This window comes from Malus sylvestris, chromosome 2, assembly GCF_916048215.2.
Source record: "Malus sylvestris chromosome 2, drMalSylv7.2, whole genome shotgun sequence".
NCBI classification, from domain to species: Eukaryota; Viridiplantae; Streptophyta; class Magnoliopsida; order Rosales; family Rosaceae; genus Malus; species Malus sylvestris.
In genome coordinates this window covers 3,527,742-3,544,851 of record NC_062261.1, presented here as the reverse complement: position 1 = coordinate 3,544,851, position 17,110 = coordinate 3,527,742, and the positions used below count along the sequence as shown (strand labels likewise).

The window sequence follows — 17,110 nt, the reverse complement described above, 5'->3', positions numbered from 1 at the left end:
CATTCAATTTGTGATTGTATATAAAAGTGTGCAGAAAGTAAAAAATGACAACTTAAACTAAGGGATGTGCTATTCACACATCATTTGCTAATTTCTGTCAATTGATCTTCTTCAATTCATCCGATCCAACGGTCAAAAATTAAAAAGGTATTAGAAGTAAAAATGGATGTCTGGATATCACACCTTAAAGTAATTAGGATCAACACTTGTTTTACTGTTTTACACCCCAGTAGGACCCACAAACAAGACAAGAGCCAATCATGCGCAGGTAGCAGGATCAAAATTTTCCACCCAAAACAGATAAAATTCCAAACAAAAGAGGGAGATTACCCAAAAGCTACAAAATTTGCGGAGACTGAACCAAAGAGAGATGCTCTCTCTACATGTCCTCCCTCCATCGCGTTCCCTCCAAAACCCTAACTTCAACCCTACCCACTTCTCCACCTCATTCCAAATCCCTAATTTCACTGTCCTCAGTCTCCACTCAGTTCCGAAAACCCACTTCAAAGCCCATAACTTTCTACGATTTAAGCTCCCTAATTGTAAAACCCACCTCAGAAAACTTGCTTGCAATGCTCTGAAGGACACCGGCGATAAAACGAAGCCGGTTTTGGGCAGTGGGGGTGGCGATGGTGGCGGAGGGGGCGGTGGTGATGACGGAGGGGATGATGAGCAGGTGGAGAAGAAGAGTGGGCCTTTTCCAGAATGGTTCAGTATCACCACCGACGATGCGAAGACGGTGTTTGCGGCGATTGCAGTGTCGCTTGCGTTTCGGAGTTTCGTAGCTGAGCCAAGGTTCATTCCTTCGTTGTCAATGTATCCGACTTTGGATGTGGGAGATCGAATTGTAGCAGAAAAGGTCAGATTTTTATTTGTTTTTTTTGGTAATTATATTGCTTATGCTGCATGGTTTCTGTTTGCTGAGGTTTGAAACGTATTGGTTTCGCTTTAGAAGTCGAAATTGTAATGGCAACATTGCTGCTTAGCTATATTTTTAGATGAAGCTTATGTTTGAGGTTAATTAGTGATTACAATTCGGATTTCGGAAATTAGAATTTGGATGGAGCCATTGAATTCGGATGACCAGTTTATGCATCGGTCTTGTATTACCCGGGGGGAAATGGAGTTACCATTTTCTTGAAATGCAATGGTTGAGAGGGTGAGGTTACATAGAAGGATGATGAAGAAGGGGATGACAGATGAAGATTGAACTTTCGGGGGACAAGGCTTAGCAAGAAAAAAATCTTTCCGGCCACAAAATTAGAATGAGTTGTAGACAATTGAGGAGATAGTGGAAGGGCATTTTATACATAGTGAGAGATTTCTCATAATTTCAAACTCGATTGATCAGATTTGTGTGCGCTTTTATGACCACTGATCTGGGTAAAGTCTTATGAGAGTTGCTTTGTCTGTAGTTTGTGATGTTATTTTGTTTGACGATTAATGATAAGTTGTCGAATATTTACCTGATAGACTCTTCCTCTTAACATTGTCAGGTTTCATATTATTTCAGAAAGCCATGTGCCAATGATGTAGTTATCTTTAAAAGTCCACCAGTTCTTCAACAAGTAGGATATACTGACTATGATGTCTTCATTAAACGAATTGTTGCCAAGGAAGGTGATACTGTAGAGGTGAGACTAGCACTTTTGCACGTCATAAATTTCGTGACGTTACTTTTTTGTTTCATAATTCTTGCTACAGTTAATTATATCCCGATGTCAACCAAGAGGTTTGTCGGACCAATATACCTTGTCATGTCTACTGTGAGACATGAAATCTCAATAAGCTTTGTTCAGAACGAGTAATATGACAATCTTAAAGGTCGTACCCAGTGCACAAGGCTCCCGCTTTACGCAGGGTCTGGGAGAGGTGAATGTCGGCTAGCCTTACCCCCATTTATGGAGAGGCTGCTCCCAAATCTTGATATTAAAATTTAATTCTGGTTTGCTTTGAAAGTTCATAGATTTATACTAATACAGAGACGGATTCTATATGTCTGTCAAGAAAGTTGTCTTGTATCTGTCAATATCTGAATTTTAGGAACCTAACTACAAAAAACGATGACTAATTGCAGGTACGCAATGGGAAGCTCATAGTTAATGGAGTGGAGAGAGATGAAAAATTCATCCTTGAACCACCTGCATATGATATGACTCCTATTGTAAGAATTATATTATGACATTTTACGTTCTTTTTTTTTAATTATTTGAGGGGATGTGGTGGTTTCCATGTGTTAGATCTTTTCTAGAAGAATGTTACCTAGAGAGTTAACTTTGCATCTTTTTCGTGTTTATGTTGCACAGCGTGTGCCCGAGAACTCAGTTTTCGTGATGGGTGACAATCGAAACAACAGCTACGACTCACACGTATGGTAATGTTTCTAAAACCCAAGTGCAGAATTGCGAGATATGTTTAGTTTTAAGAACTTCGATTTACTTTTTATCTTTTAGTTCCTCCTGTTGATTGATCATTCAAGTTGTGAAAATGTTTAGGGGTCCATTGCCAACCAAGAATATTTTAGGAAGATCCCTGTTTCGGTATTGGCCACCAAAGAGGATCGGTCCCACAGTTCTTGAGACTGGCTGTGCTGCTGATAAGCCGGAGAGTATTCCAGCGTCTCAGCAAAAGGAAGGTCAGGAGAGCATTCCAACGTCTCAGCTAAAGGAAGGTGTATCATTGAATTAGCAACCGTACGACGTTTCTTCTGGCTCGCTATTTGAAATTGTTTCATTTTTAGCTTTCGATCTTATGTAACATCTCGGTTCTAAGGAAACACGCATACGGGCAAATTTTTGGAAGGCCCTAGTTCATCATAGTTGTTGTACATTGCAAATCGACGCTCGATTCAAGTAACTTATTCTCATTTCAACATCTGCTCACTCTAGCTTTACTTTCGACATACATAAACGAATAACTTGGACACAAAAACTACTGTCATATAAGATGGATATCGTCGATCCAACTAGTATAATCACTCTCTGCAGAAATTTGCGAAATGTTGCATGACAAGATGAAGCTTATTAACAAGGAAGAAGGCATACAGTAACACTTCACACCATCACACACCGATAACCACGATAACTGAAATAAAAATGTGCTCGTTCCATGAAAAAACTCCGCGAGCAAGATGGAGAGATTCGCCTTCGGTGCTCATTTATAAGTACATGAACTCGTTTTTAACTTGATGGGTTTGGTATTATGAGAGCCGACTTCCAAGTTGCAAGAAATATGCCTTCGGTGCCTAGATCTCACCAGCTTCCCCACTACATTCCCTCGTGACCGGACTTCAAACACCAGCATCATGGGAACTCCTCCGTTGTTATCAGCTACAGCTAAGTTTGCCCCAGCCCCGTATAAAGGAACCTTGATCCCTTGGAGGTTCACAGTCACAGTCCGGTGGCTCTTTCTCGGTTGATAGTATTTCTTCAACTGCATCGAATTTGCAACCAGTAAGCACAAGGTGAAAAAACTAGAGCAGCTTATCAAATCACACCCTGAATGTATGAATTCTTACCTGACCAGTTGCAACTGCAATCTCTGAATACATTAGTTTAACCGGCGTGGCGCTGACATGGATACCGAAGAAGGTAGCGGGGTTGTACACAGTCATCCTCACTGAACAGTTCATTGTCAGCATCTTTGTAGGCACGCCAGTCATGTCCGATCCTTCCCCGAAATAAAAGTTATGCACAGCCAAGCTCTGCAGGAAAAGGGTTTTGAAAACACTTCAGTTAAAGGTCATTTGAAACATAAATAGTTACCAATAGAAAGTAAAATCAGCAAATGAATAAAAAAGAAAGTGATTTTCACACGTCATTTTTCTTCTCATGCCCATCCGCCTTTGATTTTGGTCATTGAATTAAATAAATCAAGAAACATAAATAAACAGCGGTGTACACAAGGACAAAAAAGGTTGTTCGGAAATCATTTCCACTAAAATCTTTGGCTCTCTAAATCAATCGTATTTTCCATTGAATCTGTATATTTCTCATCTTTCATATCTCCCTCTAATCTCTCGTTGCGTATGAGAGAGATAAATACGAGAGAATATATCACGGGAAAAATTACCCAACAAAGAGAGTTTACTAAACTAGAGTTAGAAAACTAATCACACATTCGCAATAGATTACTTTACTCAAAAATCAATAAAATAATCCAAAATACATCACCAAACCCCCCAAACAATAAAGAATTAGAAAAGCCAAAATTCAAATTTGCTTAACTTTAATTAACCAACGTACCTTAACATCAACCCTTGCTCTGTACGGCCTGCTAGCCCCCCAAAGAATCAAGCAAAAAACAGAGAAAATAAAAACAAATCCGAACAGAGCAACACAAATCTGGCATCTTCTGGAAACTCCTTTGTGCCCATAAAGCCCTCCGTAGTCGCCTTCCTCCTCGATCACATTGCACTCCGGCCACCCCTTCTCGTTGCGCTTCCGGCCGCCCTTCTGGCCGGAATTGGAGGACCGGAAAGTGCCCGAGACCCGGCTGGCGGAGGAGGCCCGGGAGTGGCGGCTGTAGGAGGGGTGCGAGGGGGATTCCATGGGGCTGTTGGCTTGCATTGTGGAGGATTTATCACCATCGTTGGAGTCCCTGGAGGGGCTTTGAACGTAGTACAGCGGGCGCTTGGGTGATCTGGGTGATGATGGGGATAGGCTTGTCATGTCTGAGTCGGATTTCGCGTGCATCATAATTACTGTAGGGGGCAGTATTTAATGTGTGAAGATACTAATTTTGCTTAGAACGCAGTTGGAAATTTTGAAGCTTTTTTGGTAATTTGATTTGGGTTTTGTGGGGATTGCTCCGATTTTGATTAAACAGAGGAAAATCCCAGTATTGGTGAAAGATGATGAATTTGATCAGACCCAGATGGGGATTTTGAAGCTTTTTTGGAAATTTGAATTGGGTTTTGTGAATTGATTAAATGAGAACAGAGAAAAAAAAAATGCCAAAATTGGAAAGAAGATGAAAAGCAGCTGCGCAAATGGAACAGAAAATTTCGGTCTGTGAGCTCGGAAACAGAGATTTTGGTATAAAAAAAATTGCTGAATTTGATTAGACCCAGATGGACAGTTTGAAGGTCTTTCGGAAATTGGATTTGGGTTTTGAATAAAACAGAGAGAAATTACCAGAATTGGAAAGAAGACAAATATCAAACTGATCAAATTAAAAACAAAATTGGATCTTTCAGCTCAGAAACTGAATTCGATTAGACCCAGATGGAAATTTCGAACTTTTTTAGGAAATTTGATCTGGGTTTTGGCGAGATTGCTCGGAAATCAACTGCGTTGGTGGCAAAACACAGAAAATGGCAGAACTAGAAGGAAGACAAAAGAGCATAAATTGAACAGAAAAGTATGTGCCTTTGGCGGTTCGGAAACTGAGGACAGTCGGTGTGTTATCCTCTCTCTCTCTCTCTCTCTAGAGTGCCGTTTTCGTGAATTGGAGTGGGCACACAGGGAAAAGCAGAGCACTGATACAATACTGCAGAATCATCATTTTTTTTTTGTTGGCCAGTCAGAGAGAGTGAGAGACACAGACGGAGCTGGAGTGGAAGGAGTCAGAGGAATGTTAGCTTAGATATAGACTATAGTAAGGGTTTGGATTTAGGTTGGGTGTCGGCAGTTTTTCAGTCGTCCTGTTACCCGCGTTACCCATGTGAATTTTGACGGGTTAGTAGTGCGGCAGCGTTACGTTTGGCGCCCACGATAGCGACGCTGTCAGGGTGACGGGTACTGATTGACGGGAAGAGATCGGTTCGGATTTCTCCCATCAAAGTCCGGATCAAATAATCCGGACCGTTACAATTTGATTTAACGATTAGAATTATTATAACTTTTAGAGATGTCTCTTGTTTGTAATGATTTGATTAAATTTCAATGACCCGAATCACTTGATTCTAGAACTTTGGTGGGACCAGATCTCTCCCCCTGATTGACGCCTGATTTTGGTTAAGATTTTTGGATTAGATTAACACTTGTAAACGTATTCACCACTCCAAAATATACCATAGATGAGTTTAGTTTGAAGCTCGTTACATTTGACTTTTAACTTCGAATGTAATACGATATTAGATTCCATCAATAATAATATATAGTTTATCTCCGTATTCTTGAGATGATAAGTTGTCACATAAGCAGTGTAACATTCCTTCTAAGTATTATATATATATTCACATCTCTTTTGGGAACTTACTAATTTTGGGTTCCATCGGAACTCTGAATCTCAGGATGGGTGACCCACTGAAAAGTTTTATATGAGTTCACAAAAACAAAACCATGAGGGCATGATCTGAACCCAAAACAGACAATATCGTGTTACGACGAAGATCAAGCCCGGGATGTGGTGGAGCCCGGATCAGGGTGTGACAAGCAGTGCATCTATAGTATAATTTCTTAAAGAGAACTTTAATGAAAAACTTCATGTATTGTTGACTTTCACGAAAAACCACATTTTTACACTAAAAAGTCAATTCTGATACTATTCACTTTGCTATTTATTTTGTACTTATCGTTAAAACTTAAAGTTTTCAAACCATTTTCCTTTCTTAAAAAGGTGATCCATACTCCTGAGATATATTTTTTTTGGTTTGATCAAAAATTGTTTAACCATTCATGTGTAAGGAGGTTCCCAAACCCAGATGGGGAGAGACAGCATGCGTAAGGAGGTTCCCAAACCCAGATGGGGAGAGACAGCATCGACAGTTGACACTCCGTTCTTGCATTAAATCCACATATACAAGACATGCCACTTTATAGAAAAAACCAACTTTATTTACAATAAATTACAATGAGCAATGAAGGACACCAATTAACATGCCTGCAATCTGAATTATAATGTTTATTGGGTAATACACAATAAGCATACTTTCTTGAGCACTTTGAACCAACACCATCTACGCTACAAGCCTTAGAACAATAGCATAACTAGCTAAAAACTGACGAGTGATTCATATGGGGGAGCCCAACAAGTGATTTCACATGGCCGGAGAGCCTCGATCATCATGAGACTAATTCAACAACGGTTCGCCGATTATCCATACCATTACCTGCGAGAAAAATAATCCCAAAAGCCAAGACCACAAATAACACTTGCATAAAATTATAAACGAACACTACTACATACAGAGAACATTGCTGTTGAAGCGGCATATGCTTAGAGAATTTATGGACTCAGTGCAATATCAGAGTGGTCGGCAAGGCCAATGAGGCCATTACGACGAGAGACCAAAATACAAATCCTCACAGTCCAGTCAGATTCATATGACGAATCCGTGTTGCCGCAGGTACAATGATATTGTTGGGCGGTGCAAAATCAATAATTCAACAAGATCATGCACCACCCAGCAATCCCGCTGCTTTCATCCCACGATAAGGGAATTTCCGAACGCAATTCATCACAGAACATCTGCATTATCTATCACATTCGGCAAACAATGCAAAAACAAAAGTGAAAATTTTGATTGGCAGTAAAAAAACACAATTTAGACACAAAATACCAAGTTTACAACACAAAATTAGAGAAACAAACAGATGGGTCGTCAGATAGGAGCGAAAGACATGAAAATTGCTTAATCACAGAGATTCAGTTGAACTATGCGTCAAATCATCACACGACCCTATTACTTATAATCAATAAACGATAAGATAATCTACGCTAAATTCATAAAAAGTATGTTATTATTTTAAGAAAAAGAGATCAGCCTCAGAAGGAAGGCAGTAGGTATATAGGTAATCACAGAATGTCATAAATTACACGAAAACCGTACTATCATCATTGGCAGCTGATCTCAAATCCTAAAGTACGTTAATTTTTTGGTGAAATAATTTGTTTGGTATTTTCAGAAATCCAAAACCCACAACAAAAATACCCAGAAAAATTCAAACAAATAAAAAGATTAAAATTTTCAGGTTCCTAAAATTTAGAAAAAATTATTATCAGCCTCATAGAGAAGATTAGTTTGTTCCACATAGTGTAATTCAGACATATGCTTGTCTAAATATTTAATTTAATCATCGGCTGACAAATAAAAAACCCAAAAAATACAGAACTTTTGCTTAGCAAAAAGCGATTAAGTAAGATAAAACCCTAATTTGAAACAAATCAAGAACAAAAGCTTTTGAATTTTGGGAAATTAGATTAAAAGAGACTCAGAATATGGGTGGTGATATAACAGGATGGTCGGCAAGGCCTTAACGGCCGTTACGACGAACGAGACCTTATATCAATGAATCATCATAGCCCCAAAATTTGAAATCGAAACTTGAAAAAGCGAAAACAGAGAGAGAAAAATGGCGATGCAAGAAGTTTAAAAACCCTAATTCCTGAGGAGCTCGAAACCCTAAGCGGCCGGTTGGAGATTCTTGGTGTTTTGGAGCGGAAGAGTTCGCGGATTTATAAAGAGGTGTGACGGAGGCTTTCGGGGCTAGGGTTTTGTGTTTCGGGTTTTAGGGCTTTCGGATTGGGGTTAATTATACAGTACAGTTGAGTGTATAGTTATAGCGTGCGCCTCTTCCAATGGCGTTGAAGTTGAGCTACAACATCAACTGATCCACATAAGGCCGGCCCATTATAGTGAAGGATATTCCTTTTAAATGAGCCCATTTTGGCTCGAGTGTTTTAAAAGAATAATTTTGGAAAACAAACCTCGTGTCTATTTTATTGGAGGAGATGATATGCTTACCTTAGACCATCTCTAATTTTTGGGTTAAAACTTAAAATTTTTAGCCCGAAAAATTTAGGTTTTATCCCAGAAATAATTTTTTTGCTTCAACCCTTAAAACCTAAATTTTTAACCCCAGATTATTAAAGAATGAATATAAAACAAAAGCATTAACTAAATTAAATGTGGTTCGTTGGATAACCAACGGTCATTTGAATGTGAGTCATTGATCACAAAAGGAGCCGTTGGGCTCAACTTTATTGCCGACAAGTAGCCAACACAACCCACATGGATGGGGTTGCCACCTTGCAGGCACTAGAGAGTTGTAAGAGTATGACGCGTCAGTTGGGTAAGTGATGTCCAATTGCTGGTTTCCCACTCACACAAGTGGGCCATCCCACTAACTTGGCCTAAATCTTGGTCGAAATTTGGCTTTTTTTTAGTTCTAACACTTTACTCCATTTTAGAAGGGTTGGAATGAAATGGGGGAATAGAAGGGAAAGTTTGAGACTTACTCCAAGGATTGGAGTTGGTCTTATAGATCAAGATTGTGACCGCTTATGTAGGAAGCACTTTAGCTGCTTTTGTTAGAAGTGTGTTTATGGAAAAGGAACAAAATATGCTTTCTAGATAAGCACTTTAGTCCTTCCTTTTCCAGAAAGGGTTTCTACTACAAAATATAAAAACTCAACATCAAAACAAGGCTATAATACAGAAAGCGTTTCTACAACAAAATATGAAAACTCAACATCAAAACAAGGCTATAATACGCCTGTATTATCACTTCATCCATCCAGCTATATTTCAAGCAAACACTAAAAATTATACATTCGAACATCACAACGATGTTACGAATTTGATCGCTAAAAACTGATGTTACAAATGTCACCAGAATCTGACACTCGATAATCTGATCCTAAATCCTGCATAAGCAGCACGTTGATTGCATGGCCAATCTGATGACATTGCAGAACCAAATAAGGTAATCAAATTAAGGAGCAACTTAGCTACATCTAACGCCTTCCCTCAGCTTCCACTGGCATGATCCGTGGATCGAGCGTTGACAGGATCTGGGGCATTGACATGCCTCCAGACACAACAATTTCTGCATTCCAAGGATAAACTGATAAGATACCGCATTGGTGATAGGTACAACTTCATGGAGATAAAAGTACTCTAGTTTAATCTTTCATTTTCAGGTTTGGGACGTGGTAGGTAAATTCAAGCTAAGGGCTCAAGTCTATTCATCCCTGCCGTTCTATTTCTAGTTGAAGTAGAATACATAGGCTTACTCACCAATTCCCTCCCGTACGGATAAATTTGGTCTGATAACATCCTTGGTGTTGACTAGGAACACATCACCAATGTAAAGATGGTTCGTGGGAACATAAACACAGCACAACTCTTCATCTCCAGAATAGCTCTGCAAAATAATTTTGGGGACAAGGAGAAATAAAGTCACCATTACAACAGTCTGAAAAACCAATTATGTTTAAAAGCACAAGCTGCACAGCATCATTTCATCTGCTGTGTCCTTGTTTTTCACAATAAAAAGTTATTAGCATACCTGAAGGACAACGGATGAAGTGATGAACCCGAATGCATATTCACCAATACGTGGATGCCTTATTATGGCCACTTCCTTGAAAGCTTGTGTATTTTGATCTAAAAATTATAAAGAGCTAAGGATTAAAGATTGACCCATCTAATTCATTCATTCCAACCAAGGGAACTGAAATTTCTATAGAGCTCACCTGGTGATATAGCAGAACTAATCTGCTTGGAGGCATTGTAGATATGACGAACAAATGGCATTCTTTTGATAAACCACTCTCCAAGGCCCAGGACAGATGCACCCAACCATGATGACATGAACACCCCAACGAGAAATATGAACGTAATAGAAGTTACAAATCCAAGACCTAACATGTATATGAAGTTGAAAGGTCAGTTATAGATTGTAAGACCAAAAAAAAAAGAATCACTGAAAACATATGTTTTGACTGTAAACTAGGCATTATATAATAATGGGCGGCATCTTTACTTAAGTTGAATTATCGCATCAAAATTACTGTGTCTAGGATTAGATGAAGAGAGAAAATGGACTAGATACTCAGCAACGTCAAACCCCAAGACCATAACTAATGCAAGTTAGAATGTACCAATCAAATAATGGGTTCAAGGATGCATTTCAGAACACTACATACCAAAAATGTCGATTCCAAGTTGAGCATAGATCGGAGAGAAGAAACCATCCACAAAGTGAATAAACCACCACGTGATATAGAAAGTGATCGCTATTGGAAATAAGATCACACTGCAAAAGAGCAAAGAGTGAGCGGCTAATATGATACATACATACATACATATATATATATATATATGAGCAAAAAGCAGTCTCAAAGAAGGAGAACGAAGCTTTGATCTCATTAGCTACTACATTAAATGGATGCATCAAGAAAAATCCACACACGTATGACATGATTAGCGTAAAATTACATGAAATGGGCTCAGTCTAAAACTTGTAATAAGTTATGTTGTACATTTCTTGAATTCATCTGGCAAGAGGCTAGTTCTCTATCTTAACTAACTTCTAATATACTTCTACTTTCAGGAGAGAAAAATAAATTATAAATACATGCCAACAATCTAAGTTTAAGTTCCTATCACTACTAAAGCATTCCATCTTTCAACTCTGAATCTTAAGAATAATCAGAAATCCAACAACTTTAAAAATATTTGACCCTCCCCACAACATAGAAGTGATTGTTTGCACACAGAGTATAAACAGAAAATAGTATTGCATATGAACATGATTTGAACGAAATTGGAGCCAGAAGAAAGAAATGCCCACCATCCTGTCATGAACTTTTTTGATGCCCAACTTCTAACAACTTTGGAAAATGTCTGCACATAGACAAAAAGAAATCAGAATGATTGTTATGAAGGGAGCACAAACACTCAAAGTATGGGAAAACTTATGGGCCAACTTAGGCCACCAAAAAGTAACAAACCTTGACACACCGTAACTGGTTCTTGATAAATTACTGCTGACTTACGAAACAAAATTTTAAGTGCATATCAGTGGTATAATGCAGCAGCAACACCCTTAAAATGACTAAAAGTAAAACGCAACAATGTCACTAAATTTCTTGTCGAAATGCCTACATATACACGAATAAATTGTTTGATCTTCTTATCACGTTACTTGGAAGCTCAAGCAGAGAAATAGAGCTACACTCACATCCAAATTTCGAACCAATAAGCAGAAATTAATACCGAAAATCCATATTAGCACATTACAAGTCCAAATGAACTGATGAAAATTTGACAAATAAAACAAAAGCCAAATCTGAGTTTGCTCCTCCATTAGCTCAGGAAACAGTAAATCAGACCAAGTCAAACACAAAATTAGAAACTTAATCGCAAAATCAACGCATAAATCCAAATTAACACAAACACACTAACTTCATTTCGCAACCTATGCAAAAAATTACAGCCTTTCCCTCGAATTTTCCTCCATTTTCTCAGCAACCAAACACAACGCAACACACAAAGCAATGAAATTTGAAACAGAACTCGAGACTCACCTCGCGGCCGGTGTGGTGGGATGAGGAGGAAGACGAGGAGGGTTTGGACGATGCATCTTCGTCGCCGGAGTCCGCCACCGGAATGAGAAGCTCACGATCCCGCGGTTCCCTGTCTCTGCTCGCCATTACGATCGAAGACGACGACTTCTCATCGCCCATCACCAGTAGACCCCCAAATTGATATACGACGCCGTCTCAACGCCGCAACGCGGGGGCTTTTTGTGCCAGTGAAATTCCAGAAGAGCGAAGGACTGTGATTAGAGAGAAGCTCTCCCGATCCTCGTTTTGCTTCCTTTGTATTTTTGGCATTTCAAATATTTGGTTTTTATTTAATTAATTATTATTGTAATTGGGTGACGATAACCAAGGACTAGAGAAAATTCGGACACGCTCTCAATAAAAAATAAAAAATTCGTCATTATTGGCCTTTTAACTTATAAAAACATGTAATTAACGTCATTTTTATCAAACTTCGTCAAAATTTTTATTAAAATAAATCACGTTGGAAGAACTAATATTACAATTGCGTAAAAATGTAGGGATTATTGCTCCAATTAAATTAAAATTGAAGAATGTTAAAGTTGTGGGACAATTTCTACAATTTTTCATTTAATTTTCTATATTTTCTCTTTGATTCAGCCTCACGTGCGTGATATATGATTCATTTTGACAAAAGTTCAAACGAAATTGACGAAAATGAACATAAATGCACATTCTAATGAGTTAAGGGAACAATAATTTTTAGTTGATGACAATTAATCCAATTAAATTAAAGCTAAAAGACAATTATTACAATTTTCTTCAAGAAGTAAAATAGTTAATCTATTTTTCAATTATCTAGAAATATAATAATATTGTGGAGATTATTATATTACGCGCATGTGCTGACTTTAAGGAAATGTTGTGTCTTGTTTACCGCTAATTAAACAAGGGGAGGATTTAATTAATGCTTAATCTCTTTTTGTTTCTCAGTTTATACTGTATATTGATGTTTGATGAGATGTCTCTTCCACTATAGGATGCCAGCAATTTTGGCCTGCAATTTGGTGTTATTTTTTGGCAACGCAATACTGAGATAAGAGAGCTGTTGAATCTCTACTATTTATACATACACACTTCTTAATTAGGAGTGTAATTTAATTTCGATTGTCTTTTAAATGATTCAACCTCAATTTTAGATTTTTGCCACTTAGTACTGCGGTCCTATGATATTCTTCTTCACTGGTAAGTGAGATGTCTTATATTTAATTTTCGTCAAAAGAGAATTTAAACTATATTATTACTAGTCATTTGTGAGGCTTTGCCATCCCTCAACCGTTTTAGTGTAGATAATATCGTTTGTTCAAACAAAACAAAAAATATTTGGATTTCCAAGGGTGAATTGGGATGACTAGAGCTAAAGCTTAAATTGAAAAAATGATAATAGCGTCTTTAAAAGAGATGTCAAATTTATATTGAAATTATTAATGTTTATAAAACACAACTGAGTTTCGTGTTAACTTAAATGTTTTAGTCAGGTCAAATGGCAGCTCCACTAGTTACTGGCAGTTTCCAAGTTCTTTTTGTATTTTATCGCTTTTTTAAACACCATGCCCACATATTCTTACAATCAAATTTAAAGTGGAGTTCATTGTAGATACACAAAGGATAATCCACCTCAAGTTGATTTTAATTTTAAATGCTTGAAAAAAATAAACATAAGAAACTAGATCAAACTTATGATTTCATCATTATTGTTTGAATTTCATCATTATTGTAAGTATTTATAAAGTTTATTGGCATAATTGGACAAAGATTCTCTTCCCTCCTCTTTCCATCCCCTTCCATCTCCTCCTCTTACATTCTTTATTTTGTTTTTCTTTTTCTATAAAAAATTAATATAAGATGTTGACGTGGCTTAACCGTGACCATTCAAATAGGAGGGGAGGGGAGGGAACGGAAAAAAAAAAAAGAGATGAGAGAATCCTACCAATGTGTGGTGGCATAGATTGCAATTAGTTTGTTTATTTCTTTGTATTGTTAATGGATTTGAATTTTAGTTGGATGTTTAAAGATGAGTTTTCTCAAGGAAATAAAAATTGCAGCAAAACATATCATTCAGTATTACGGTCTAGTGATATTTCTGTTTACTTGTAGATGAGATGTTTTAAGTTCGATTCTCGCCAAATGCAAATTTGAACCATATTATAGTTAACACATTGTTAGACTTAACTCATCATTTTTCCTTTTGTGTAGATAATATCGTTTGTTAAAAAAATTGCAAGACCTGACTCTAAAGAACACTACAAATTTTTCAACCTCAAATTTGAATTCCTCAGAACGGATTGAAACCCTTATAATCGTCATGGTTTATTAACGAAAAATCGCTATCGCTATGTCTATTTTCTAAAATCCTTTTACATGTTTGAAGATGGTGATATGATGAGATGGAGTTGAATAGTCACCAGTACTGAAATCCATAGAAGATAAATGTATGTCACAAATCAAAACAATATCAAGTCAATAGACGAATCACCGCGTGAAATAAAATGGAGGATGAAGATCCTTCCCGTTCGTTTCGCGCGAAACAAGTAAGAAAAACAACAATTTGCTGCTACACGATCTGGGATTGACGTTTTAGATTACATGATCCGGTCAGGTCCGGAGAGAGGGACAGGAGGGCATTCTGGTCCATTTAATCTCATTTTAAGCGGACGTGGATGACTTATCATTTTTGTGGACTGAAGGAGGTTGACTGGGGTTTAGAGACTTTAGATATTTCACTTATCCGTTGGGCAACACAAACACAAACACAACCACAAACGCTGCCTTTTTCCAGTTGCGATCTGAATTACTGCAGGGTTGTAACGGTGGATACCGCCATGACAACCCACGAAGCCTCCTCTTCATCCTCCTCCAAGCCAAAACTTTGGAATTACGAAGTGTTTTTGAGCTTCAGCGGTGCAGACACACGCAATGGCTTCACGGGCCACCTCCACGCGGCTTTAAAAGACAGGGGATATCAGGCTTATTTCGATGAGGACGATATAGAAAGAGGGGAAGAAATCAAAGACCAACTGTTCCGGGCGATCGAAGAGTCGAGGATCTGTATCGTTGTCTTCTCAAAGAGGTATGCGGATTCGAGTTGGTGTCTTGAGGAGCTGGTGAAGATCATGGAGTGCAGATCCAAACTGGAGCGACATGTTTTGCCAATATTCTATCATGTTGATCCTTCACATGTCAGGAAGCAGGACGGAGATTTAGCCGAAGCATTTCTGAAGCACGAAGAGGGCATCAGTGAAGAAAAGGATGACAAGAAACGTGAAGCTAAACAAGAAAGAGTAAAACAGTGGAGAGAGGCTCTTACAGAAGCTGCAAATTTGTCTGGCCACCATCTTCAAATCACTGACAATAGGTAATCATTCACCTACTTTTCAAGATTTAAGTTGTATTACTCTAATTAACATGCTTAATTAATACACCTTAATCCCTCATATAAAACCTAAACCGTGAATCGAGTTTAATTAATACACCTAACTATATAAATGAATGACTTTCTTTCTTTTATTCAAGTTGGTCAAAAAATCACATACTAGCTAGCAGGTATATATGACGGAAAGAAGGAAAGAAAATTGTTAATGTAGTGATAGCTCCTACTGAGCCTTCATTGAGTACCACTAATGTTTACGAATTCAATTTTCAGGCGTGAAGCAAAGCTTATTAGAGGAATTGTTGACAAGATTATTACTAAATGGCTTCCAAGCACAAACAAATTATATGTGGCCAAGCACCAAGTTGGAATCAATTCTCGCATTCAAAATATTATCGCTTTTCTTTCAAGTGGTGGACGAAATGATGTTATCATGGTTGGAATTTGGGGGATGGGTGGATTGGGTAAAACAACAGTTGCCAAAGCCATTTATAACCAAATTCATTGTAAGTTTGAATTCAAAAGTTTCTTTGCCGATGTTAGCGACACTACAAGTAAACATGGTCTAGTTTATTTGCAAGAAACACTAGTTTCTAACATCTTGAAAAAGAAGTATAAAATAAGCGTGTTGATGAAGGTATCAGTCTGATAGAACAACATTTTCAACGTAGAAGGGTACTTGTCATCGTGGACAATATAGATGAAGTGGAACAACTCAATGCAATAGCTGGAAATCGTGATTGGTATGGTCCAGGAAGTAGAATTATCATAACAACAAGAGATGAACATTTACTAAAGCAAGTGGAAGTGGACAAGATATATCCGCTTCAGAAAATGAATGAAGAAGAAGCTCTGGAGCTCTTTAGTTGGCATGCATTTAGAAATAGTTGGCCTAACGAAGGATATCTTGAACTCGCAAAAAAGGTTGTTTCTTACTGCGGAGGCTTGCCACTAGCACTTGAAGTTTTAGGCTCTTTTTTGATTAAAAGAACCATATCAGAGTGGGGAAGTCAATTGGAGAAATTGGAAAAAATTCCTGATGGAAAAATAATAAAACCACTAAGAATAAGTTTCGAAGGGCTAGATGATACACAAAAGGCTATATTCCTTGACATATCTTGTTTCTTTATTGGATGGAATAAGGAATATGTCATAAAAGTATTAGATGGATGTGAATTTTCTGCAACAATAGGAATCAGTGTTCTTCGTAAACGATGCCTTGTAACTGTTGAACGCAACGAGTTGAATATGCATGATTTGCTTCGAGAAATGGCCAGAGTAATCATTTCTGAAAAATCCCCTGATCACCCTGGAAAATGGAGTAGGTTGTGGAACCCTCAAGTCGTCACCAATGTATTAACAAATAAAACTGTAAGTACATTCCCAATAAATTTTAGATTAATGCATCATATGTTTCTTACCAGTATAACCTTTTGTCAACAG

General features: G+C 37.8%; 3 protein-coding genes, 4 non-coding genes and 1 pseudogene across 7 annotated transcripts; 2 read left to right on the top strand and 6 right to left on the bottom strand.

Annotated features, from left to right (window-relative positions):
• Nucleotides 1–328: 328 nt before the first annotated feature.
• Nucleotides 329–2,874, top strand: LOC126594219 (chloroplast processing peptidase-like). Its single transcript, XM_050260435.1, has 5 exons — nucleotides 329–859; nucleotides 1,497–1,634; nucleotides 2,078–2,164; nucleotides 2,307–2,374; nucleotides 2,496–2,874. Exons 1-5 carry the CDS (start codon nucleotides 371–373, stop codon nucleotides 2,686–2,688), a joined length of 975 nt encoding a protein of 324 aa, XP_050116392.1. The 5' UTR covers nucleotides 329–370; the 3' UTR covers nucleotides 2,689–2,874.
• On the bottom strand, nucleotides 2,844–5,621 carry LOC126594228 (uncharacterized). The gene is made up of 3 exons (XM_050260441.1): nucleotides 4,245–5,621; nucleotides 3,518–3,703; nucleotides 2,844–3,432 (listed from the first exon to the last, which is right to left on the bottom strand). Exons 1-3 carry the CDS (start codon nucleotides 4,695–4,697, stop codon nucleotides 3,154–3,156), a joined length of 918 nt encoding a protein of 305 aa, XP_050116398.1. The 5' UTR covers nucleotides 4,698–5,621; the 3' UTR covers nucleotides 2,844–3,153.
• A 1,553-nt stretch (nucleotides 5,622–7,174) lies between these two features.
• On the bottom strand, nucleotides 7,175–7,256 carry LOC126614140 (small nucleolar RNA Z43). The gene has a single exon (XR_007620298.1). It is a non-coding gene; the product is annotated as a small nucleolar RNA Z43 (small nucleolar RNA).
• A 282-nt stretch (nucleotides 7,257–7,538) lies between these two features.
• LOC126614138 (small nucleolar RNA snR60/Z15/Z230/Z193/J17) lies at nucleotides 7,539–7,627 on the bottom strand. The gene has a single exon (XR_007620296.1). It is a non-coding gene; the product is annotated as a small nucleolar RNA snR60/Z15/Z230/Z193/J17 (small nucleolar RNA).
• Nucleotides 7,628–7,706: 79 nt separating this feature from the next.
• LOC126614143 (small nucleolar RNA U83) lies at nucleotides 7,707–7,788 on the bottom strand. Its single transcript, XR_007620301.1, has one exon. It is a non-coding gene; the product is annotated as a small nucleolar RNA U83 (small nucleolar RNA).
• Nucleotides 7,789–8,152: 364 nt separating this feature from the next.
• Nucleotides 8,153–8,250, bottom strand: LOC126614139 (small nucleolar RNA Z43). The gene has a single exon (XR_007620297.1). It is a non-coding gene; the product is annotated as a small nucleolar RNA Z43 (small nucleolar RNA).
• A 1,100-nt stretch (nucleotides 8,251–9,350) lies between these two features.
• On the bottom strand, nucleotides 9,351–12,571 carry LOC126594236 (protein LIKE COV 1-like). The gene is made up of 7 exons (XM_050260455.1): nucleotides 12,259–12,571; nucleotides 11,523–11,575; nucleotides 10,876–10,985; nucleotides 10,423–10,590; nucleotides 10,236–10,333; nucleotides 9,965–10,091; nucleotides 9,351–9,773 (listed from the first exon to the last, which is right to left on the bottom strand). The coding sequence occupies exons 1-7, from the start codon at nucleotides 12,415–12,417 to the stop codon at nucleotides 9,682–9,684; spliced, it is 807 nt and encodes a 268-aa protein (XP_050116412.1). The 5' UTR covers nucleotides 12,418–12,571; the 3' UTR covers nucleotides 9,351–9,681.
• Nucleotides 12,572–15,015: 2,444 nt separating this feature from the next.
• The window catches only part of LOC126594070 (disease resistance protein RPV1-like), an 89,679-nt pseudogene continuing 87,584 nt past the window's right edge, over nucleotides 15,016–17,110 (top strand).